The sequence below is a fragment of the Leptopilina boulardi genome, unplaced genomic scaffold, assembly GCF_019393585.1.
Source record: "Leptopilina boulardi isolate dan_hultmark-lab unplaced genomic scaffold, ZJU_Lbou_2.1 LbouV2_266, whole genome shotgun sequence".
Classification (NCBI taxonomy): domain Eukaryota; kingdom Metazoa; phylum Arthropoda; class Insecta; order Hymenoptera; family Figitidae; genus Leptopilina; species Leptopilina boulardi.
In genome coordinates, this window is record NW_026137825.1 from 769,393 (window position 1) to 794,785 (window position 25,393).

At 19.9% G+C, this 25,393-nt stretch overlaps 4 protein-coding genes across 6 annotated transcripts; 2 read left to right on the forward strand and 2 right to left on the reverse strand.

Annotated features, from left to right (window-relative positions):
- Window positions 1-1,322: 1,322 nt before the first annotated feature.
- LOC127281349 (protein AATF-like) lies at window positions 1,323-6,621 on the reverse strand. The gene is made up of 2 exons (XM_051305030.1): window positions 6,144-6,621; window positions 1,323-2,937 (listed from the first exon to the last, which is right to left on the reverse strand). The coding sequence occupies exons 1-2, from the start codon at window positions 6,347-6,349 to the stop codon at window positions 1,623-1,625; spliced, it is 1,521 nt and encodes a 506-aa protein (XP_051160987.1). The 5' UTR covers window positions 6,350-6,621; the 3' UTR covers window positions 1,323-1,622.
- Window positions 4,736-5,943, forward strand: LOC127281359 (uncharacterized). Its single transcript, XM_051305043.1, has 3 exons — window positions 4,736-4,961; window positions 5,155-5,541; window positions 5,643-5,943. The coding sequence occupies exons 1-3, from the start codon at window positions 4,897-4,899 to the stop codon at window positions 5,923-5,925; spliced, it is 735 nt and encodes a 244-aa protein (XP_051161000.1). The 5' UTR covers window positions 4,736-4,896; the 3' UTR covers window positions 5,926-5,943.
- Window positions 6,622-7,106: 485 nt separating the features above from the next.
- Window positions 7,107-19,643, forward strand: LOC127281346 (SH3KBP1-binding protein 1). 3 transcript variants are annotated; one of them, XM_051305024.1, is made up of 11 exons: window positions 7,107-7,304; window positions 7,863-8,176; window positions 11,383-11,565; window positions 11,776-11,961; window positions 13,030-13,506; window positions 13,641-13,757; window positions 15,858-15,878; window positions 17,340-17,479; window positions 17,759-17,945; window positions 18,228-18,506; window positions 18,994-19,643. In XM_051305024.1, exons 1-11 carry the CDS (start codon window positions 7,243-7,245, stop codon window positions 19,197-19,199), a joined length of 2,172 nt encoding a protein of 723 aa, XP_051160981.1. In that variant the 5' UTR covers window positions 7,107-7,242; the 3' UTR covers window positions 19,200-19,643. The 3 variants fall into 3 exon arrangements, with proteins under 3 accessions (XP_051160981.1, XP_051160982.1, XP_051160984.1); XM_051305025.1 differs by having other exon boundaries at window positions 13,036-13,506; XM_051305027.1 differs by lacking the exon at window positions 15,858-15,878.
- Window positions 19,644-21,144: 1,501 nt separating this feature from the next.
- On the reverse strand, window positions 21,145-24,840 carry LOC127281357 (CAAX prenyl protease 2). The gene is made up of 6 exons (XM_051305041.1): window positions 24,698-24,840; window positions 23,218-23,323; window positions 22,585-22,723; window positions 21,983-22,219; window positions 21,755-21,817; window positions 21,145-21,427 (listed from the first exon to the last, which is right to left on the reverse strand). The coding sequence occupies exons 1-6, from the start codon at window positions 24,814-24,816 to the stop codon at window positions 21,222-21,224; spliced, it is 870 nt and encodes a 289-aa protein (XP_051160998.1). The 5' UTR covers window positions 24,817-24,840; the 3' UTR covers window positions 21,145-21,221.
- Window positions 24,841-25,393: the final 553 nt, after the last annotated feature.

Here is a 25,393-nt window from a genome sequence, read left to right on the forward strand (position 1 = left end):
TTATTGATTAGTTAACTATTAGTTAATTATTAATTAGTTAACTATTAGTTAATTATTGATTAGTTAACTATTAGTTAATTATTAATTAGTTAACTGTTAGTTAACTATTAGTTAATTATTAATTAGTTAACTATTAGTTAATTATTAATTAGTTAACTATTAGTTAATTATTAATTAGTTAACTATTAGTAAATTATTGATTAGTTAAATATTAGTTAATTATTAATTAGTTAACTATTAGTTAACTATTAGCTAATTATTGATTAGTTAACTATTAGTTAATTATTAATTAGTTAACTATTAGTTAATTATTGATTAGTTAACTATTAGTTAATTAGGTATTAATTAGATAACTATTAGTTAATTATTAATTAACTAGTAATGAACTATTAATAATTATTAATTAATTAACTATTAGTTAATTATTAATTAACTCTTAATGAAATATACATTAATAATTTTAGTTATAAAATGTAATGAAGTAAAAAATAATTTGTTTGCAATGACAATGAATAATCAGTAATAATTAGTAATAATCAGTAATAATTAATAATAATCAGTAATAATAAGTAATCAAATAGAATGAATATAAGTGAATATATTTTAAAATTAAAAAACGCTAAATACTCCAAATAAAAATTAATATTCCATAAATATCAGGATTTTTTTTTGATCAATTTTTATTATTATAAATAATTACGTAGCAAAAAATTTAAATTTTATAAATAATTCGAATATTTCAGAATCGAATTAAGACAAATTTTCGTAATTTTAATTAAACAGGACAAATTTCCAAAAAAAATTCTTAATGTTTCATTTTTTGTTTTTTTTAATTGTTTGAAGTCAGATTTAAGAACATTTATTCGAATTTAAAACTATGGCAATTTTTAATTTCAATGGTCGAAAAAAATTTGTTGACAATAATTAAGTATTACAGATTTTGAAATTAATTTTTTTTTTAAAATAACTAAATTGTAGATTTTAAATTTCAAAAAAGTTTTAAATGAAAATTTTAGAAATAATTAAATTTTAAGAAGGTTTTAAATTGATATTTTTAAAAAATAATTAAATTTCAAATGATTTTGAATTAATATTTTTGGTAAAATTTTATTTACTGCTTTTTTTCTCAATTTTAAACAATTGAATTTTATAAAATTCAAAAAAAGTAGTTTAAAATAATTGAATTTCAAATGATTTTGAATTAATATTTTTGGTAAAATTTTATTTACTGTTTTTTTTTTCAATTTTAAACAATTGAATTTTATAAAATTCAAAAAAAGCGAGTTTAAAATAATTGAATTTGTAAAGAATTTGCATTAAAATAATTTAAAAATTATTTAATTCAAAAAAAGAATTTTACTTTTAAACTAAAACAAAATTTTTATAATAAAAAATTGATCCATAAAATTCCTGAAGTTGAATAAAAATATTATAAAAAGATGAACAGGAAAAAGGAATTTTCTTTTTTAAAATCACATCGCTGTAATTTTTCTTTAATATTAACATCAAAATTACGTCGAAAAAAGAAAAATAATGTCGATGAGAAAAAAAATAACAATAATTTTTTTTTTCTCAAATTAAATTTTTGCAATATTTTTCATCCCCTCTACACTTTCAAAAAATTAATTATTGCCAGACTTACCAAAAAGTGAATTATACAATTCATTTTTTGCACTATCCGTCCATGAATCATTATAAGTAATTGGTGCCATAAAATTAACCAATTTCTGATGTACAACATAACGAATTCTTCTTCCTTTCGTTGCACGTGTATCAATATTTCTCTTCATTTTATTTCTCATATTTTGCAATTGTGCCCATTGTCTACTAAGTTGCATTGGATCAGTATTTTCCGCACATTTTGATTCAATTACCTCACGTAATAATTGTTGATAAAAATCATCGTCATCAAATATTTCACCATCATAGTCTTGTACATGTCTTCCGTCTTGATCCATTTCATTTAAAATTACTTTACCAAGTGTATTATAATTTGAACGTTTCAAACGTGTTCTTTTTAATAATTTTTCACGATCATTAAGAACATATTCAATTTGTTTCAAAACCGATTGATTTTGTCCTGTATTTTTATTTGCTTTTCCCGTTGATATTTTTGTTTTATCATCAAATTTTTGTATCACCGAATTACGATATTGAAGAAATTCTTGATGATTTTTTGCTATTATTTTTTCATAATCTTCGAGTTTTCTTTTTTTCATTGGTTTTTGCTCTTCAATTTTGGAATCATTTTCGGAAATTTCATCTGAATTTTCAGAATCGGATGTTATTTCCTCGTCCATTGAATCGTCAGTTAAAATTTCCTCTTCTTCTTTTGCATTTCGTTTATTTCCTTTAGTTTGAAATTTCTTTATTTCGGAATTATTTTTCAAAAAATGATTCTGTAATTCTAAAAGATTATCCAATAATTTTGTTGTTTCATTAATTGTTTTTATTTTTATTTCTTGAATATCAGAATTGGACATGTAATTTTTATAAACATTATATTGTGGCATTTCATTGCTAATTGCAAGTGATTTTTGCATTAAAATTCTTGTTTTCAATAATTTCTCCCAACGTTCCAATTGATTTTTCACACATTTTCCTTTTTCAATTTCAGAATTATTATTTGCATTGGAAATAATTTTTATTCCTTTTGTTGTTTCTTCAAATGAATTATCGTCGTCGTCGTCGTCGTCGTCATCGTCGAAATTTTCCTCCGAATCTGATTGAGAATTTTCATTTGAATCATTATCATTATCAAAATTATCAGATAGAGAATTTTCATTTTCATCAGATGTTTCATTATTCGAACCGGAAATCGAATTATCGTCCTCGGAAATTAATTGATTTTCATCAGATGATAATTCTTCGTTTGAATCATCGTCATCTGATTGATTGCCGAATGCCGCTTTTCTTGATATTTTCTTGCCAGCATATCTACAAAAAAAAAAAAAAATTATCATTTTATTTCATTTTGAAAAATTTATCATCTATTGCAGATTATTTACTATTTTTTCGATTTAAAAAATTTTTTTTCGTGCCTAAAGTTGTGAAACAAAATAATTTTTTCTTTTGGTCTATAAATGAATTAAAAATTACTACAGTAATGAAAATTAATAAAATACATTTAAAAAAAATTTAATTTATTTTTGCATACAGAAAAAGCAATATTTTATAAATAAAATTTGCAATTAAAAAAGTAATAAACAAATTTTTTGTTCATTTAAACGTTCAGAATTTCAGAAACATTTTTTAAACTTTTTTCAAATTATGCGAGAAAATTTATTGAAAAATTTATATATTTTAATTTGAATAACAAATTTAGATATTTGATTAATTATTCGTTAATAAATAATAAATAATAATAAAATAATAATAATAATAATAATAATAATAATAATAATAATAATAATAATTGTTGTAGGCATTATTATAATGCATAAACAAGTATAAATAAATAAAAAATATATAAATAATAATAATAATAAATAATGGAAATATTAAATAAATTAAATATAGTAAAATAAATAAAATTAATTAATAATATATTATTAAATAAATAAACAAATAATTACACTGAAAAAAAAATTTATTTGATTCAAATACTCGATTACTTGAGTATTATCAAATAAATATTTATTTGAACCAAATAAATATTTATTTGAACCAAATAAATATTTATTTGAACCAAATAATTTTTATTTGAATTAAATAAATTGTATTTGAACCAATAATTTCTGTACTTGAAACAAATACCATTTAATTGACTCAAATAATAATTATTTGATAATAGTCAAGTAATCGAGTATTTGAATCAAATAAATTTTTTTTCAGTGTAATTATTTATTTAATAAATAATATATTATTAATTAATTAAAATAATATTAATAACAATTATGAATAAAAAAAAATTAAAAATTTTGGAAAAAAAAATTGAATACCGACTAAAATGAAATTATTTATTCAGAAAAGAAATTATAATTATCAAATCTCCCAATCGATAATCAAAAAATTATTCAAATTCTTCAAAAAAATTTACATAAATTTAAAAAAAATTAAATTATTATAAATATTATAAAAATAATAATTAGATACAAAAAAAATATTTTTAAAAAATTAACAGCAAATATTACAAAGTATTATATTATAACGTAATAATAATAATAATTATTATTATTTGGATAATAATAATTATAATAAATTCAATACCTAATAAAAATTATTATTATTTATTATTTTTTTTTATTTATTAATAATAATTATTACTAATATTAAATATTTTTTCCTTTCTTTTATTTTTCACTTTCAATAATCGAAAAAATCTCAATTTTTAAATTATTATTATTATTATTATTATTATTATTATTATTACAAATAATTAATTAAAATAATATTAACAACAGTTTCATGAAAATAAAAATTGAAAATTGCGAAAAAAAATTGGAATATCTTTTATTTTTAATTTTATTCTTCTTTTATTCTTTTATTTTTCACTTTCAATAATCGAAAAAATCTCAATTTTTAAATTATTATTATTATTATTATTATTACAAATAATTAATTAAAATAATATTAACAACAGTTTCATGAAAATAAAAATCGAAAATTGCGAACAAAAATTTGAATATCGATAAAAAAGAAATGAATTTTATCTACGGAACATGATAATGATGAAACCAATGTTATCATATTGTGTACATATATATTTTCTAATATTTTGAAAGTGTGAGCAAATATAAACATGTGTAAGCGTCTATACCAAAAAAAAAAAAAAAAAGAAACGATTCCCGATTATTCTACAATTCAAATGAACGAAAATTAAAATTAAAACTATATTTAATCAACAAATTTAAAGACAAACGTGTATACAATCTAATAAATATAATTTTAAAAATAATGACAGTTACTTGTATTGTTTGTAAGGGAAAAGCGGAAGGAAGGGCAGAACTCATGTTTCACAAGTAAGAACATAACCTCAAAAAAAAAAAATAATTGCGATTTAAAATTTTTACTTTGCGCAATTTAAAAAGTAGAAAAATAAATTTTTATTATAATTTATTTATTAAATAAATTTCAAGAAATAAATGAAAATACCTAAATTTTTTTTTCTTCGTAAAAATAAATTATTTTTTTTTTCTTCGTAAAAATAAATAGATTTCCCAATAATGAAGAATTAAGGAAAATTTGGATAAAAAATATGGAAATTGATCGTGAATTATCAAAAAGTTCGCGACTCTGTTCAATTCATTTTTCACAAAAATGTTTTAAACCCGCTTTTTATACGGGTACACCACGTTTAATTGAAGGGGCAATTCCAACAATTAAAAGTTTAGAAGAATTTATTGAATTAGAAACAGAAGACGAAACAATTGATAATAAAGAATCAAATGAAACAATAACAATAGAAAATATTGAATCAAACATTGAGAATGCTCATTCATTAACAAAAGAATTTAATAACAAGAATCAAGATGAACAAGAAGAAAATAAAGAAGAATTTGATTTTGAAAATATCGAAGAATTCAGTCCAGATGAATACAGGTTTTGTAAAAATAATTTTTTCTTTTTTTCTCTTTTTAATTCTAGTTGTAAAATAAAAAATTGTTTTATTTTTAAATTTACGAAATTAAAATTTTTTACAGTGAATCCGAGGATAAAAAAATAATTGAGGAACAACAATTTAATTATCGAAGAATGACAGTGAGAACAATTAATGAAGAAACATTTACTAAATTACCGGATAAACAGAAAATTATGTATTTTATGGAAGCAAAACAATTAATTGAAAAATTAGATTCCAAAGTAATATCACTTCAACGAAGTAATAATAATTTTAAAAGAAAATCCGAAAATTTACAAACATTCGTAAAAAATATGAAGGACGAAATTAAAAAGAGAAATAAAACAGCAAAAATTGAATGGTAACTTGTAAATTACACTGTAATTAATATATATAATAATAAATAAAATTGCTTAATTTTCTACAAAAAAAAACAAAAGAAAAATATTATTTTTTCCCTCAAAACAAATTAAATAAGAAAATTATTCCGATTTATGTTCAAAAAAAAAAAGTGAGGTTATGTTTCGAAAATTCACTTTTCCGCGCAAAATTAAATAAAAAATTTTTTGTAAAATTTTCTTACCTCTCATCTTCATCTGCTAAAAGTGGAGCAGTTTTTGTACGAATATTAGATAAACGATAATCATCATCGGAAATTTCACTATCGTCACATTCGACTGTTTTTGCTTTTGTTAATTCATCGTCATCGGAATCGAAATTTGTCTCCTCTATTGTCATCAAATTATTAATCTCCTCCGATAATGTTTTCTTCTTTCCTCTTGGCAACATTTTTTCACAAAAAAAAAGAAAAAGAGAGAGCTTATCACAAAGCAGAGAATTTCTTTTTCAGAATAAAAAAGAAATGAACGAACTATATGTAACACGTGCACGAGAAAATGCCGGTAACCGGAAATGAACTTACTACATCTATATATTATAAAATTAATATTTATTTCTAGTAAGGAGTATAGAGGACAATTAAAATTTCAATAAAATTACAATTCTTTTTATTTTCGTTCACTTTTGAGATGTTTTTTTTTTTTTTAATTAAAAACAAAATAGAATTTCAAAAAATATTCCTTTTAATTTTTATTTTGACCAATGTCGTTAGGTGTCGCTTATAAATTAAATGGCGGAAAATTTGAATAATTTTTCTAATTTGTAGAATAAAAATAGTTATTTTAAAATAATAGCTGATAATAGAAAAAAGGAAATTTGCAAAATATTTGAATTTAATAAACATATTTCTTCTAAATAGGAATTTTTAGAGAAAATCTATTATTTTGTAAATTTAAAACAAGAGGTTATTTAAATTTCCCGCGTTTGCGAATGTGTGAATATTTTTTTAGGTTACGTTATACTTTTTACATTTATGAAAAAAAAACAAATTTACAGTTCTGATTATTCTGAAATTTAGAATATTTCTATATAAATAAATTTAATATCTATTATATACCTAAAAAAAAAAAAAGTGCAAAATATAACAAAAAATCGATAATTTAAAAAAAAATCATGCGACATCTACAGTGTGAAAGTGCAACTTCAGTACAAATACGACGACGACACAACATGTCGTCGTCTACTTCTTGACATTGTTTATTTATTTTTATTTCCATAAAAATTGTTTTCTCCCAATATGTTTGGCTTAAATTTATAAATTGTGTCTGTGATTTTTTGTAATTATGTCAATAACCCAAACACTTAACATGAGTGACATTGTTCATTTGAACGTCGGTGGAACAAGGTATAAAAAGGCAAAAAATTTATAAATCGCACACATCGATTACTTTTCCCCTCTATATATACACCCTTTTTAAATATTTTATTAGTTTTCTTTTCCCCACTTAATATTACTGTTCTAATTTTAACGTTTCTCTTAATGCAAAATTTCACTTTAAATACTTGTTCTTTTAATATATCTTTTTTTTCTCCAACTTTTGACATTATAAACACAATTTTTCACATGACAGCTGTTTTTTTTAATTTTTTGTTCCACAAAATTTTGTTTTAAGGAAAAGAGAAATAATTAAATAAATCGGATCAAAAAGACTAGAATCATTAAAAAAAAAAAGAAAATTTTGTGACGAAAAATGAAATGTCAAAAAAACAAATTTTGTTTTTTTTTACTACTGGATTTGTTCTTTTTTTTAAATATAATAGGAAATTTCCTTCGAAATAAAAAATAATTGAGAAAATATTTTGTAATTTTTGTTTTTATTTATTTTTTGTTTATAATTATTTAACAAATATAACTTTTGTTAGGTTAGGATTCTGTTTTTTTTAAAATATTTTTCTCCGATAGATTTTCAACATCACGTCAAACATTGTCATGGATTCCGGATTCATTTTTCACTGCTCTGTTGAGCAATAGGATCGCGAGTCGTCGCGATGAAAATGGAGCACTTTTTATTGATCGTGATCCAAAAGTATTTTCAATTATACTCAATTATCTTCGAACAAAGGATATTGATTTGAAAAATATTGATATTCGCGCATTAAGACATGAGGCCGAATATTATGGAATTACTCCACTTGTTAAGAGATTAATGCTTTGTGAAGATTTATCACAATCATCATGTGGCGATGTTTTATTTTACGGCTATTTACCACCTCCAAGTGAGTGTTTTCTATGTTTTTTATTATTAAAAAAAAAAAAAAAAAAAAATAGAAAAATAAATTACTAAATTAAATTTAAATAATAAATTAATTATTTTTATTATTTTTATCAGGAAAAAGAATTTTTACAATTCTTTTTGTTTGTATTTTACTTTTTATTACAATATATTAATTATTATTATAATTATTATAAACTATTATCAATATTATATTATTATTACAATTATTATTTATTTATTTATTTATTTCAAACATAAACTGGTTTCAAATAAACCCTTTCGTAAAAATTACTTAATAATAGTGATATTATTATTTACTAGCAAAATTAAACGCGCGACAAATTGAGTATTTAATTGTTTGTTATAAAGAAATTAAAGATTAATATATTATCAATAATAATTTAATTTATTAGAATATTATTACATATTAAATGATAATAATGAAAATTATACAGGCCTCGAATTATACGACTTTTTCTGACTTTTTTCAAAAATACGACTTTTATCGACTTATTTTAATAAAATGCGACATTTTTTTACATTTGAAAAAAAATGTAAATAAAATACCTTTTATTAGTATAAAATGTAGATCTTCTTCAGATCTTCTTCAATTCAATTATTTAACAAATTTTGAACTAAAATGATTCTTTACTAAATTAATTATTTTTAATAATTTTAATGAAATACATCACAAATTCAATTATATCAAAATTATTTTTCAATTAAAATTTTTATGAAATTTAACAATTGTTTATAATTTAAAAAAAAATATTACAATAAAATTGAATTAATTTTTAAAAATTTCAATTCAAAATAAACTAAAATTCAATTATTACCCGAAATTTTAATTCAAAATCAATTAAAAATCCAATAATTGTCAAAAATTTTCAATTTAAAATTTAATTATTTACCAAGTTTTCAATTTAAAATGAAATAAAATTCAATTATTTTCTAAAATTTCTATTCAAAATTAATTATTCAAATTATCAATCAAAAATGAACTTAAATTAAATTATTATCCAAAATTTCAATTAAAATTCAATTATTTCCCAAAATTTTAATTCAAAATCAATTATAAACCATTAATTATCCAAAATTTTCAATTTAAAATTTAATTATTTACCAAGTTTTCAATTTAAAATGAAATAAAATTCAATTATTTTCTAAAATTTCTATTCAAAATTAATTATTCAAATTTTCAATCAAAAATGAACTTGAATTAAATTTTTATCAAAAATTTTAATTAAAATTCAATTATTTCCCGAAATTTTAATTCAAAATCAATTAAAAATCCAATAATTATCAAAAATTTTCAATTTAAAATTTAATTATTTACCAAGTTTTCAATTTAAAATGAAATAAAATTCAATTATTTTCTAAAATTTCTATTCAAAATTAATTATTCAAATTTTCAATCAAAAATGAACTTGAATTAAATTATTATCCAAAATTTCAATTAAAATTAAATTATTTCCCAAAATTTTCAATTTAAAATGAACTGAAATCGAATAATTATCAAAATTTTTCAATTTAAAATTTAATTATTTACTAAGTTTTCAATTTAAAATGAAATAAAATTCAATTATTTTCTAAAATTTCTATTCAAAATTAATTATTTAAATTTTCAATCAAAAATGAACTTAAATTAAATTATTATCCAAAATTTCAATTAAAATTCAATTATTTCCCAAAATTTTCAATTCAAAATGAACTGAAATTCAATTATTTTCCAAATTTAAAATAAAATAAAATTTCATTATTCTCAAAAATTTGAATTCATAATTAATTGAATTTTCAATAATTTGAATTTAAAAGCATCTAAAATTTAATTATTTCTAAAATTTTACATCGAAAAATTTTTTTTTGAAATTTAATAATTTCAATTATAACTCTAAGGAAATTCAATTATTTTTAACTATTTTAATAATATTCTTTGAAATTTCAACTATCTGAAACCATTTTTCAATTAAAAATTATTTTCAAATTATTGTATTTTGTCCTCATTTTCTAATAAATTTTTAGTGAAATCATCTAAAATTTTAATTACAAAACACTTAAAGTTTCAATTAATTTCAAAAATCTCAATTTTAAATCTTTGAAAATTCAATTAAATTTAAAAAATGTTTTCCAAAAATTGTTTGATAAATTATTTTTAGTTCTGTAAAATTTAATAATTGTTTGAAAATGAATAATATCTTTTGAAATTTAATTATTTCTAAAAATTTCAACTTTAACCCTTCGAAAAGGATTATTATTAAAAAAAAAAATTTTTATTTAAAAATCTGTAAAATATTTTTGTTAAAATGAAAAACAAATCCACTTTTTTTTGGAATATAAATCGACTAAAACGACTTTTTTGTGTCTTTAAGTTGATTCGAGGCCTGTGGTTTTATAATTAATATTTAATAGGTATTCGTTGGCCCCTGGTACCTTAAAAATTAATTTTTAAAAATAAATTTTTTTCAAATTACTATCTTGTACGAAATTTCCTGGCGCATCTTTTTTCTCATCATAAATTTTTTGTACAATTTTTGAATCAATATACAACTTTAAGAAAAATTTCGTTGGTAAACGTTGTGTACTTTAGCTTCATGAATTGAATTTTCGAATTTGGAATTTTAAAGAAACTTATTCCGAAATTTGGAAACACAATTATACAACTTTGGCAAAAATGAGAAAAAGAATTTTTAAAATTTGACACGTCATAAGATTACTATTCAAAAAAACACGTGAAATCAGAAAAGGCCAACTTCAAGTTAGGACAGAAGGACAGACCAAGCATTTTATTATTATATAATAATAATTACAATATATTAATTATTATTATAATTATTATAAACTATTATCAATATTTATTTATATTATTATTAGTTATTTATTTATTTCAAATATAAACGGGATTCAAATAAACCCTTTCGTAAAAAGTACTTAATAATAGTGATATTATTATTTATTTTCATTATTATTATTTATTTAAAAATTATTAAATTTATCACTCGGTAATTTAAAGAAAATAGAAAAAAAAATTTCCAAGTAAAACTAGTAAATTTTTTCTCTAAATTTCTATAAATTAAATAAATTTATTAGTAAAATTTTTTTCTCTTGAATTTTGTAAAAATTCTAGAGATAAATTCTCTAGATTTTTAGATTTAAATATAAAAAATATTCTATAAATTATTGTAAAAAAAAATAAATTAAAAATTATAGACGTTCCACTTCAAGAGCCAGCGAGTGTTTCAGCGAGCATAAGCGATGTTTCTATTCATGGAAGACCCGCAGGAGGTACACCTCAAATTCCTCGAACGGAAGCTGCAAATTCAACGGCAGCTGCAGCACCTCAATCCACAGCATCTTCATCGAATTCATCTAATCAGCCCAGCAACTCTAACAGTAAATAAATTTTTTTTTTATTCTCGTTTTTTTTTTAAATATTTCTTTCTCTCTTTAAGATTCTTTAAATTAATTAGCGATACAATTAATTACAAATTTACTACTAATTAATTATTAATTTCTAATTTACTATTAATTTTAATTGTGATTTATTTTTCAATTATTAAGTCAATTAAAGCTTCTTTTTTTTTTTTTTTTTTTATTATTTAGATCAACAAAATCACAGGGCATCATTACCAACTCATGCAAGAAATTCGTCACTAGATTATCGAGTTTCAAGAGGACTTCCTCATTCGCGAACACCTTCACTTGATCTTCGACATGCTCGAAATAGTTCTGCTGATTTGAATAAAATTTTCAAGAACGATATAAGCCTCGTTTTTGGACCCCAACAAGGTAAAATAAAAATTACGCTTGCAATTATTATTTTTTTTTTTTTTGAACTAAAAGCAAATTTAAAAAATCTTCTCTCTTTTCGTTTTTAAATAAGGTAATAAAACAAACAATTAAATAATAATAATAATAAGAAATAAATTTTAACTTGATTTTTTAAATCAAATTGATTAAAATTTCAAATTTTCCAAATTTTAATTGATTTAAGTTTTAAATTAAGTATCCGAATTTTAATTTATCTAAATTTTAAATAATTTAATTTTTAAATTATTCTTATTTTAATTTATCCAAATTTTGATTGATTAAAATTTCAAATTATCAAAATTTCGATTTGTAAAATTATTATTTGATTCAAGTTTAAAATTATCCAAATTTTAATTGATTTCAATTCTAAAATTATCCGAATTTTAATTTGTAAAAATTTTAATCTGAATTTTAAATTGATTTAAGTTTTAAATTATCCAAATTTTAAGTTTCAAATTGTCCGTATTTCAATTTGTCCAAATTTTTTTTATCGATTTAAGTTTCAAATTAACCGAATTTTAATTTATTAAAATTTTTAATTGTAATTTTTTGTTTCAAATTATTTGTATTATTTCAATTTATCGAAATTTTGATGTATTTAAATTTCAATAAAATCAAAATTTAATTTAACCAAATTTTTAAACTATTAATGCTTGAATTAGAAAAATTTGAATTAATACAAATTTGATAACCAAAAATCAGGGAAATTTATTCAAATTTTAATTTAATTAAATTTTCATTGAGAATAGTTCTGCACGTAAATGGAAATTTTAATTTGAAATTCAAACTTTCAATTCATTGAAATTGAAAAAATCAATTTAGAAAAAATTTCTAATACAAATATATTACAATAATAATTATAGGTAATTATTAAAATAGTAATAATAATAATAATTGTGGATCATTTGAATAATTTTATTTTCAGCAGAGGAAAAAAAAACCAAATTTTTTATAACATAAAAATTATTATTAGTATTCTTTGGTACAGAAAAAAAGAATTAATTTAATTAAATTAATTAAATTAATTAATCAATTAATTAATTAAAGTTTCAGGTTGGGTTGATCCATTACGTGTACAAATAATAAAAGCACATCACAATTGGATTGTAATTGCTTACGCTCATTTTATAACGTGTTATCGTCTCAAAGATTCATCTGGTTGGCAGCATGCATTTACAAGTCCACATATTGAATTTATCATTGAACGTGTTGCAATTAATGCAAAAATAAGTGGTGCCGATGGTAAAATGGTGGCAATTTCATTTGGCAGTCAAGTACGTCTTTGGAGTGTATCAGAGGGTGGAATTAAAACAAATGTGGGTACATTTAATTTAAATGTACGAGTTGAATATCTTTTTTTTATTGGCAGCCAATTGGTGGCATTGTCGCCAACTGGAAAAATTGGCGTTTGGCATGCAATGACACATCATTGGCAAATACAAGATGTTGTACCAATATCATCATTCGATACGGCTGGTTCTTTTCTTCTTTTAGGCTGTAATAATGGATCTATTTATTATATTGGTGAGAATTATTTTCTTTTTACATTAAAAGAAAAAAAAGAAAAATTTCTTTATTTAGAAATTATTTATTTTTATTTATTTATAAAAATAATTTGAATACGAAAAAAACAAAAATGTAAAATGTATTGTTTTTAGATATGCAAAAATTTCCTCTACGAATGAAAGACAACGATTTATTGGTGACGGAATTGTACCGAGATCCAAGTCACGATCCAATTACAGCAATTTCTGTTTATCTAACACCAAAAACAAGTGAGTTTAAATTTATTTAGTAGAAAGTTGTGTAATTTTTCTTTTTTTTTAAATTAAAAACTCGAAGGCTCTGATAATAAACAGGAAAAGAGAAAATAGATTTAATGGAAATAATTTTAATTTGATTAATTCGGAAATTAGTATTTAAAATTTTGAAAAAATGTTGTTTTAATTGAAATTTAAAAAGAATAATTATTATTATCACTTATAATTAATTAATTAATTTATTTATTTATTTAAAATTATTAATAATTATTATTTAACACTAGAAATTAATATGGAAAATGAAATCAAACTTATTAGAATATTTTATAAGTTATAAAAATTAAAAAATTTGAAAATCGAATTTTTAATTTGAAATATTTTTCATTCACAGCCTCGAGTTTTTAATTTTAGATTTTAATTTTATTGAAAAGCTGGCAAATGAAAATGTACATGGAATCCATTGATCATTAACAAAAAAATTTTTTTTCTTTTTGAATCATCATTTTTCGCGCTCAATTAATTTTCATTCTATCAAAATCATGATCATCATCATCATAGTTATTATTATTTTATTTATTTTTTTTTTGTTCTTTCGTTATTGAAATTTTAATAGAAGAAAACTTTTAATGATACATATATCTTTTTTTTTTTTTTTGCTTCACGAATTCGTACCGTACAACTGGATACATAGCGCAAGGCAAGTATGGGTTAATAATAATTCATATAATTATTATTCATTTTTATAGTCTCAACAATCAATCAATCAATCAATCATTTATCACACAGTCATCGATTCACGCAATATATATATATTGTTATTTATCTTGCATCGCATCTCGTTTGCATTTTTTATATTATATATATATTTAAACGTTGTTGCATTATGCGTTTTGTAGTAATACACTTTTAATTTATTTTCTCCTCTAGAAAATAGAATGTGAATTTAATTTTTTTTTATTTAATTTAGAAAAAAAGGAAGAAAATTTTATTGAAATTATTTATGGTTTTACAGTTTGAAAACGAAATAAAGAAAAATGTGACAGAATTCTGAAAAATGTGATTTTTCTGAATTGAAAAATTTTGTTTGGATTTTGGGAATTTTTCGAGGAATTTTTACTTTTGAAGATTTTAAAAATAGTAAATAGTAAAAAAAAAAAAAAAAAATTCTTAATCTGGAATTTTATTGAATTTAATTTAATTATTTTATTATTAACGTTTAAAATTTCTAATTTTGAGATTAATTTTTTTTAATTGAAAAAGAAATAATTTCTGAAATAGAAGCAATTTTTGAATTGAAAACAAATTTTTAATTTTGTAATTATTAATATTTGAAGTAAAAAAAAAGTAATTATTGTTTTAAAAAGAAGTTTTTGAAGTCAATTTTGTTTGTATTTTATTAATTTATGTAAATTAAATAATTATTTATTTATTTATAATAATACACGGGCTGAGTAATTAAATCTGTAATTCTAAATAAATAAATAAATAAAATTGTTGAATTAAAAAAAAAAGATAGCAAAATTAAAAAATTAAATTTAAAATAAAAATAATTTCTAAATTTTCTAATTGAATTTTCTAATCAGTTAATTATTTAATAAAAACGAAAATAATTTCTAAAATTAATAATAGTACTGAAATATAATAATTACCATAATATTCAATAATTTAAATAATATATAAATTATTATTACTTATATAATTAAAAATAATTAAAAATAATTAAAAATACAATAATTATAATAAATTTTTAATTAACCTTACGTTAGAAAAAAAGCGAAAATCGATGGCAATAATTTTTTTTTAAAGAGAAGATTGTGAGATTGAGATGTGTAAAAAAAAAATAATTCTTCGATTTTTCAGACACTGTAAAAATTATAAAATATTGTTTCTAGAAATGCACCCTGCTATCCTCATGTGTCCAGTTGTACTTATTAATGCAAAAAAAAAAATGCATTTCATATATAAATTGAGTTAAATGATAACGTTATAATTATTTTTTTTATTTTTAAATAAATTTTTCTCAATTGGTTTGATTTTTTTATTATTATTATTATTATTATTATTAGAGCTACCTGCTTGCTCTCCCTATATTCATAGCCTTATGTTCCATGCCAGCATCTGAGAGGGGGAGGGAAGGTAATAGAAAAACAAAATTGTATTTTTGATCTTTTTTTTTAAATTATTTGTTATCAAGAAAGTAAAATAAAAAAATTTCTCTTTTTAAATCCTACACAATTTTAATTAATTAAAATTAAATTAATTAAAATATAATTAAAGTAATTTTTCTACACAATACATTTTTTAAATTGTAATTATTTTTATTTTCACAATAATTTAATAATTAATTATATTAAAAAAATTTTAATATTTGAAATTTTTTAAATTAAAAACTTATTTATAAATATTTAGAATTTAGAATTTTTTTGTTTAAATTAAAAAAATAAACTTCAAAAATTAGAAAAATAAATTTTGTAAAATTATGAAATTAAATTTCAAAAAAAAAAATTCACAGTTTATTTAATTTTGTTTATTCATTTTTGAATTCATAAAGATTCAAATAATTTATCATTTATATTTCTTTTGTTTTTTATATTTTAATATTTTTTAATATTATTATTATTTGTTATTATCATTTTTTTGTTATTATTTTTAATATTTTTATTATTTTGTTATTATTTTAATTTTTTGTTATTATTTTATTTATTTATATATATTTGTCTTTAACAATATAATTTCCAAATTATTATTATTATTATTATTTATTGAATTTTTACTAACAGTTTATTTATAAACAAAAAAAAAAATATTTAAAACTAACAAACATTTAATTCAAGAAATGAAAAAAAAATAATTTTTCTGAAAAATTTTCGCCTGCAAAAAAGAAATTTCTTTCCATATAGCTTTAGAGAGCTTTAGTTGCTTTTTGAATTGAATTTTTTTTTATTTTTATGCAATGTTTCGTTGCGCATGAAATTTTTTTAAAATTTATATTTTTCATCGCATATGTTTTTTTTTTTTAACTATATTTATACACGTCATTTCATAAAAATTATTCATTACCGCATAATTCTATATTTTTACGAATCATTATTATAATTAATATATATATATTTTATATTTATAAAATAAATATATTTTATTACTATTATTAACAATTATAATATTAATTGTGATTATAATTAATTTTAGTAATTCGGAAAAAAACGAAATTGATTTCGAATGTTTATTAACAAAATAAAAGTATTTAAAAAATTATTGACGATATTACACATTAACGTCACTTATAAATAAAAGAAGGGAATTATATTTTATAATTAATAATTAATTAATTATTTTTATAATTTATAATTTGATTTATATTTATTATACACATTAATTGTTTAGTAATTGATTGATAAAATTATTATAAATAATAATAATTAAATAGAATAATTATTTAATAAGATTTACTTGATATCAACTATTTTAAGTCATATTTTGCACGTTTAATTCTTTTTTAATAAATAATTATTATACATTATTTCGTAGAAGAGTTGTGATTTTTTTTTTAATTTTGATGTAAGAAAAATAATTTTTATTATTACGATAATGTCACAGGTTTATGTGGAAATTGGATTGAAATTGCTTATGGAACAAAATCGGGAAGTGTAAGAGTTATTGTTCAGCATCCGGAAACAGTGGGACATGGACCACAATTATTTCAAACATTCACGGTACATCAAAGCAGCGTTACCAAGGTATCAATTTATTTTTTATTTTTTTTTTTGCAAAAATATTTATTTGCAATAAACGAAACTAGGAAATTAACTTCAAATTCGTAAATATTTAATAATTAAAAAAAAATATAAAAATTATTTTAAAATTTTCTATTTTTGAAATTCCACTATTTTCATTTTATTAATAAATAATTTACCTATAGTTTTCATTTATTTAGATGTTTTTTTCGAAATTAAAATAAATATTTAATACACTAAAAAAGAATAAATTTATTTATTGTAAATATGTTTTTTCTTCAGGTTACATTGTCTGAAAAATATTTAGTTTCGGTTTGCTCGGAATATAATCATGTACGAAGTTGGGCAGTGACAAGATTTCGTGGTATGATTTCAACTCAACCTGGTTCTATGCCCGAAGCAAGTTTTAAAATTGTTTCATTGGACGCCATTGATCCTTGCATTAGTTACAATGCTGGCAATGATTTCGGTAATTTGAAAAAAATTTACTTTTTTTAAATATTTAGTTTTTTATTCTATATTTTTAATAAAATTAGATCAAAATTCAATATTTTTTTTTTGATAATTAATTTTCGATTATAAATAATTTACAATTATTAGTTGTAAATTTTTAATTTTAATATTTTTTCTTTTATTTTTATTTATTGATATTTATTAATTTTAATAAATTTCGATATTTAAATTCTTTTTCCTTCTATTTGATATTAAAATTTATACCACATTGAAAACAAAAAAAATTTTGAAATTTCAGGTCCATTTGGTGAGCAAGATGACGAGCAGGTTTTCGTTCAAAAAGTCGTTCCCGAAACGGATCAATTGTTCGTTCGATTAGCATCTAATGGAAAAAGAGTCTGTGTGATACAATCAGTTGATGGTAGTGTGATATCTTCTTTTTGCGTTCACGAATGTGAAGGTTCCAGTCGAATGGGCTCCAGGCCACGAAGATTTATTTTCACTGGTCATTCTAACGGCGCTATTCAAATGTGGGACCTTACAACCGCCCTCGATCCCTCATTCAATGCCGTTCCCGGTTTGTCACATTTTTTCTTTTTTATTTTAATCAAAAAAAAAAAAATTCTACTTATTTTAAACAGAAATTTTACAGCAAAGTTTAAAAAAAAAAACATTTCTTCTATTAAATTTGTAAAATTAAAAATATTAAAGTAATAATAATAAATTTAATTTAAAAATATTCAAGTAATTATTAAAGTATTACTACTTTTTTGTATTAGAAAGGGTATTTTGTAAACCCGTGTATAATTAAATAAAATTTAAAAAATTATATATATTAAATAATTAAATATTCAAAAAAAAATATTGAAATTTAATTTAATTTCTAATTAGTTATTTTTTTTACACGCTGAAAATTTGAATTCATATTTAATAAAACAAAAATTCATATAAATAATTAATAACAATTAAATAATAATAATTAATAATAATTTATAACAGTAAATAATTAGAAAAATAATAATTTTTTTTTTTTTTACTTTTTTGATAAATATTTACTTGTGCAGATAAAGAATTTTCCGGTGGACCAACACCAGAAGAATTATGGAAGCTTTTGGATCAATGCGATTTAAGTAATAGCTATTGTTCAACACCGTGTATTAGTCCATGTCCATCAATGGCGGCAACTGGACCAAGAATCAAGGCAAGCAACGTTTTATTTCTCAATCAATCACAAAATGTCGAATCTTCTTCAGGTTCGAGTCAAATTTAGAAAAATTCAAAAAATTTCTTAATTTATTTTTTCGAAAAAAAAAATGGCTCACGATCTGAATTACTCTAGCATTTTTAAGCATTTATTTATTTATAATTAACAAATAATTTTTATTTCGTGAATAATTTTTTTTTCTTTAATTTTTATTATAATTATTAATTTTCTAGTTACTTTTAGAAAAAAAAATTTTCAGTATTTATTATTCTTTTTTTTGGAAAAAAAAAAGTTCCTGAGATTATTTTCCTTTGATAACAAAAATGCGATAATTTAATTTTGTTTCGATTTAGAATTGATTTTATATGAAGGAGGAATTTTTTATCTCTAAAAAGAAATTATTTGCTCAAATTTTAATGTCTCTGGAGACCAATGTAGAAAAAATTAGTTGAATATTGTAAAGTGCAATTTTATTGTTTTCTGTTAAATGAATTAAAACTTACAACTAGGTTTTATTTTTCATTTATTTTTTTATTATTATTATTATTTTATTTAGTATTTTTTACGTTTTCCAAATGAAACATATTTTTTTTTTCCTAGAGAAAAGTAATTTAATTTTTTCCTCTATTTTTTTTGGAGGGAAAAATTGTTGTGATTTAATTTTTGTATTTTATAATATAATTAGTAAGTAAAAAATAATTCTCCTGGTGATAATGGGAAAAAAAAGCAAAAAAAAAAAATTAAAAAGAGACAGTTGTTATTTACGTAAAGAACTCGGTATATATTTTTGTTATACGTTCGAATGTGTGATTATAAAATAATATAATATATTTAAATCGTAACAACGTTGTAATAACTGTTTTCTCTGTGATTTGAAATTATCAATAAATAGATTCTTAAGAGTTAAAAAAAAATTAACAGTTTTGAATTTATTTTTAGAAGTGAATTTTTCTATTCGAATTTTATTTAATTAATTTATTGGAACATAATAAATTTTGAAATTTTAGGAAAAAATTTAAAAATTAACGATTAGAAATTTTTTTTTTGCAATTTTTTAATTAGTTCTTTATAAATTTTTTTTATTATTTTACAATATTAATATTATTTATTAAGTAGATAAGGACTAGTTTTACCACAAATATGGAGCGATGTCATTTTCGTTAAATTTCAAATAGAATTCGATAGCGTTTTCTTTTTTTCTGTACAAAAACGAATGTTTTTTTTTTCTATTTGAAATTTGTACAATTGAGTATGTATTTAATATTCTATCACAAAAAGTCAATAATTTTTTTTTTTTTTTATTTAATAATGGCAGAGAGAGAAAGAGGTTTTTTGTATTTAATTATTATTCATTTATTTAAATTAAATGAATTTTTTCGGTTGAAAAATTTTCTAAAATTAAATGAATTTTTTGGGTTGAAAAATTTTCTAAAATGAAAAGAATTTTTTTAACTGAAAAATTTTTTAAATTAAAATAATTTTTTTACTTGCAAAATTTTTTTTGCAAATTAAAAGAATTTTCTAAATAGAAAATTTTTCCATATTACAAAAAATGTTCTCAATGGTTTAAAAGAAATTTTTCAATTAAAAAAAATTCTCTTTTGAATAAATAATTTTTCAAATTCAACAAAAAAAAAATTTGTTTCTTATTTAAAAAAAAAAAATATTGTCATTTTTTCGTTAATTGCCAAATTTTAAATCGCACAAAAAAAGGAAATAAATTTTCCCTTTTTTTTTCTTAACTTAACAAATTTAAATTTACAAATTAATAAAAAAAATGAAAATTACTTAATTGCTGAAAATATAATGGTAAAAAAAAAATAGTCAGTCATGTCAATTAATTAATAATTAGTCTAAATAAACAAAATTATTCGAATTACAAAATTTTTAATTATAATTTAAATTAATAGTAAAAAAGAATTTTTTTTCTTTAAATTACGATATCTATCTATTATTAATTATAGATTTTCGATTTTTTTTCGATCTTTATAATTAATATTAATTATTAAAAAAAAAAATGCTAAATTTGATTTTCAATTTTTTTTCTTTAAAAAAGTGCAAAATATAGAAACACGAATATTTTGACAATTATTTGTGCCAATATAAATTGTTACTAAAAAAAGATGGATTTGTCATTGGCGTTAAAAGAAAACACCATGCAATGAGTCCTAATACAAATAATGACATAAGTCCTGCCCGTTTCCATGGACCCTCGTAAGTTGCGACTTCCGATAAATCCGGAAATCCCATGTGATTGCAGAATGAATGTGCGGCAAATGGCGCAACAAAATGTCCTTTAAAAAAAAAAAAAAAGGAAAATACAAAAAAAATTATTTGAATATTTAAATTTTAATTCAAAATTAATTTATTTTTTCCATTGAAAATTAATTTTCTCATTAAAAATTAAAATTTTATAATTTCAATAATTAAATAATTAATTAATTTGAATCTGAATAAATTTCAAATTTCTTTTCCTCATGATGTAAATTTATTTTTAATCCACAAAATTTTGAATTAAATTTTTTTTGCAAAATATTACTATTTTTTTTAAAAATTAATTAATTAAAATTTCTTAATCTTAATAACTAAATTGAGTAAAATTAATTTAATGGAAAATTTACCAGTTTTAAAGAAAAGAAATGCGGCGTAAGCTCCAAAAAGTGTTGTATAGGAAAATTGAAAACCTGTGTGTAAAAAAAAAGAAAAAAAAATAATTAATTAGGAAAACAAAATTTTTTTTCTTTATTATTTGGAAGTATTATAATTATTATTATTTTCTATTCTTTTTAAATCAATTTTTGTATAAAAAAAAAAAAAAACAAAAAAAATTAATATAATGTTGAACTTACAGGATATAATGATGGCGTGTTTAATTTCCATTCCCATTTTTATTTTTTCAAGAATATGATGAAAATGTGCAACACCAAAAAATAATGGACATATAAAAATTGCTGTCGTTGGTGAAAAACATTGTAAAAGTAATGGTAACATACACGCCCTAAAAGTCCATTCTTCTGATAGGGGCGCTATCACTTGATTCCTCCACCAAATTAATGTCCTTGCACTCTCCAACCAGTACATTGGTTCTAATTAGAAAAAAAAAATAGAGTCTTTAAAATTAATTGAAATTTATACTCAATTTCATGGTATAAAATAATTCTCAATTGGCAAATTTTTTTAAATTCTATTTAATTTTTTTCCTTCTTTTTTTTCTAATTTTTTACTTATTAATAAAAAAAAAAGATATTTTATTTTAATAAGAAATATTTTTATTTTAAAAAGTATATTTTTATTTTATATTTATTTTTTATTTATTATTATTATTTATTTTAAAAAAATATTTTTAAAAATATAAAATTATTTCAATAAGAGAATAATTTTTTTTTTAATGTATGAAGAATTAGGTCATATATAATAATAATAATAATAATAATAATAATAATAAAAAAACCTGCGTATAATTTCCAAATTCCATTAATGACTTGCAAGCTGAGAGGTCCTAAAAATAAAATCATCGTGAGACAGAGAGGCAAGATGATTGCTTGAATAAAACCAGGCCACCTCAGTCCCAATAATTCCCATATTGTTGCCTAAAAAGAAATATATTTCATATTTTTGTTTTTTCAAAAATTATCAAAAAATAATTTCCACTTGAAATAAAAAAAAAGAAAACTCAAAAATTTTATTAAAAAAAAAAAAAAAAAATTAACTTATTTTTAATATTTATAATATTATAATTATTTATTTATTCTATCTATCTATGTTACATTATTATAATAAATAAATAATTTATTTATTTATTTAATCAACCAATAATAAATAATAAATAAATAATAAGTAATAAATAAATACAAAATAAATAAATAATTTATTTATATTATAAATTTGAAATATTATCTGATATTATTTTACAATTATTTATTTATTTCATAAATATAAAAATATTATTTTACTATAATTATTTATTTAAAATAATGAAAAAAAAAAATAAAAAATATATAATTAAAAATAGACAAAAAAAATTTTTTAAATTGAAAATAAATAATTAGTTATGTTTTAAAAATTTATAATTATTAACAATTACCGTTTGAAAGACTTTTTCACTAAGGCCAAAATATAAAGAGGCTGGTGAAATTAGTGTCACAATAAAAACACTAAAAAATCTTTTTTTTATTGTACTTGGATGCTCCCTAAAAAAAGAAAATTAATTATTTAAAAAAAAAAAACTTTCTTTTTCTCCTTTTTTTTAAAAAAAAAAAATTTGTAAAATATTTAATTTTAATCGATATTTAATATTAAAATAAATAAATAATTAATTAACAATTAAATTAATCAATTATAAATAATTAATTAATAATTAAATTAATTATAAATAATTAACAAATAATTAAATTAATTAATTATAAATAATTAACAAATAATTAAATTAATTAATTATAAATAATTAACAAATAATTAAATTAATTAACTATAAATAATTAATAAATAATTAAATTAATTAATTATAAATAATTAATAATTAAATTAAATAACTATAAATAATTAATAATTAAATTTCGTTTAAAGCCGAAAGGCATGAACTATGATTAATAAAATAATAATAATAATAATAATAATAACAATAATTAATGATTAAATTAATAAATTATAAATATTAAAAGTATTAAATTAATATTAATATTTAATTATTATTTATTATTATTATTATTTTATTATTTACAAATTTTTAATATTTAAGAGTATAAAAAGAATTATTTTTTCCCTAATTAAAAAAAAAAAAGAATTAAAAAAAAGTTACAAGGCCTTTTTATTATAAAATTAAAACAAAATTTTTTTTTGTTAAAAAACAAAAAATTTTATTCAATTTTTCAAAAAAAAGAATTTTGTTTTTTTGAAAAAATTTATGCACGCTCTCGTGCGGTGATTTAGTGAAAGTTGTAACTTGTGATTGTGAATAGTATTTATATAGTAACACATAGTACAACTACACTTGAAATTGACCAATCAGCAGTCATTCATGTCTCTTACATGAATTAAATGATCCTACCCAGTGCCGTAACAACTAAAACATTATCCCACACCAAACTATAATTTTTTTTTTTTTTCAATATAAATTTATTAATCTGTAAATATTGACAATTTTTTTTTATAATAAATAAAATTTATATTATCTAATTAAAAATCGCAAAAAAATAGTATTAATTAAAAATTTGAAAACTTAAAAATATTTTTAAAAATCAATAATGGAAAAAAATTTAAAAATTTTCCACATGGCGCTGTAGGTAAAGTTTCCTAACCTCAATTCGGCATTTTTTCGAGGCGAGAGGTGAAAACACTATTTTTATGGGTTAAATTTGAATATTTCTTATTACACCCCTGGATTTATGTTCTCCATGGGAAGATCGCGGTGTGCAACGTTGCCGAGTTTCGGCATTTCGATATTGTGGACAGCAGAAGAGGAAATTCATATACATGTGTGTGTGTATATAGTGTATTGTAGGAAACGTGCGTGGCGGAGATAAACTCCCAAAAAGCGGAGCACTGTTCGCGGCGGTGGATCGTACCTGTTGTGTGGTGAATTCCATACGTATAAACTGGCCACGTATACAATTGAGAGTATAAGACACGAGCTGATCGCGGAAATACATGGTAAATAGGAATTTCTGTTGTTCGCGGTCTCCATAACTCCATACTGACATCGATCCCCTTACTTGTGTCTCGCGTTCCAATTTTACCATGAGTGAAGCGGGGCACCGGGGCGAGGGGCCCCACCCCAGGAGCGTAGTCTATATTAAGTGAAATTAATAACATATATATTTTTTTAAATCATTTCTAATCTTTTAAGAGGTATGTTTTTATTAATTCCTTTCCATCTGATAATAGAAATTCTTTCCCGGTCGAGCAAACAATATAACCTTGATAACCGTTACTGATGAAATAAAACCGTAATTAGTAGCGTTATTATCTTTTGTTACAATTTTTCCCCTATTTTGATAAACTAAAATTACAATGGAAAAAAGCATTTCTATTTCACATTTTGTAACCTATTTTTGTCAGTAGAAAAAAATGAAATTGTTTTTATTTACATTTTGCGATAAAATTTAAATTTCAAGGACAAATTACAAAGAAACTAATTTAAAATAAAATTCCACAAAAAGATAATTATTTTTTCTTTTGAAATTGATATTGACAAAAATCGTGTATATATATGAAAATGAAACAATGAAAAGCTATTGATCGTATCGAATAAATATTTTTCT

Bases quoted from the DNA above. Each gene is read 5' to 3' on its own strand.
- LOC127281359 (XM_051305043.1), top strand. From the start codon at position 4,897: ATGACAGTTACTTGTATTGTTTGTAAGGGAAAAGCGGAAGGAAGGGCA. The intron at 4,962-5,154 runs GTAAGAACATAA...AAAAATAAATAG, and splicing joins GCAGAACTCATGTTTCACAA to ATTTCCCAATAATGAAGAAT. The intron at 5,542-5,642 runs GTTTTGTAAAAA...AATTTTTTACAG, and splicing joins TTCAGTCCAGATGAATACAG to TGAATCCGAGGATAAAAAAA.
- LOC127281349 (XM_051305030.1), bottom strand. From the start codon at position 6,349: ATGTTGCCAAGAGGAAAGAAGAAAACATTATCGGAGGAGATTAATAAT. The intron at 2,938-6,143 runs GTAAGAAAATTT...TTTTTTTTGTAG, and splicing joins TTAGCAGATGAAGATGAGAG to ATATGCTGGCAAGAAAATAT.
- LOC127281346 (XM_051305024.1), top strand. From the start codon at position 7,243: ATGTCAATAACCCAAACACTTAACATGAGTGACATTGTTCATTTGAAC. The intron at 11,962-13,029 runs GTAAAATAAAAA...AATTAATTAAAG, and splicing joins CGTTTTTGGACCCCAACAAG to TTTCAGGTTGGGTTGATCCA. The intron at 17,480-17,758 runs GTATCAATTTAT...TTTTTTCTTCAG, and splicing joins ATCAAAGCAGCGTTACCAAG to GTTACATTGTCTGAAAAATA.
- LOC127281357 (XM_051305041.1), bottom strand. From the start codon at position 24,816: ATGGAGACCGCGAACAACAGAAATTCCTATTTACCATGTATTTCCGCG. The intron at 21,818-21,982 runs GTAAGTTCAACA...TTTTACACACAG, and splicing joins ACACGCCATCATTATATCCT to GTTTTCAATTTTCCTATACA. The intron at 21,428-21,754 runs GTAAATTTTCCA...TTTTTTTTAAAG, and splicing joins ATTTCTTTTCTTTAAAACTG to GACATTTTGTTGCGCCATTT.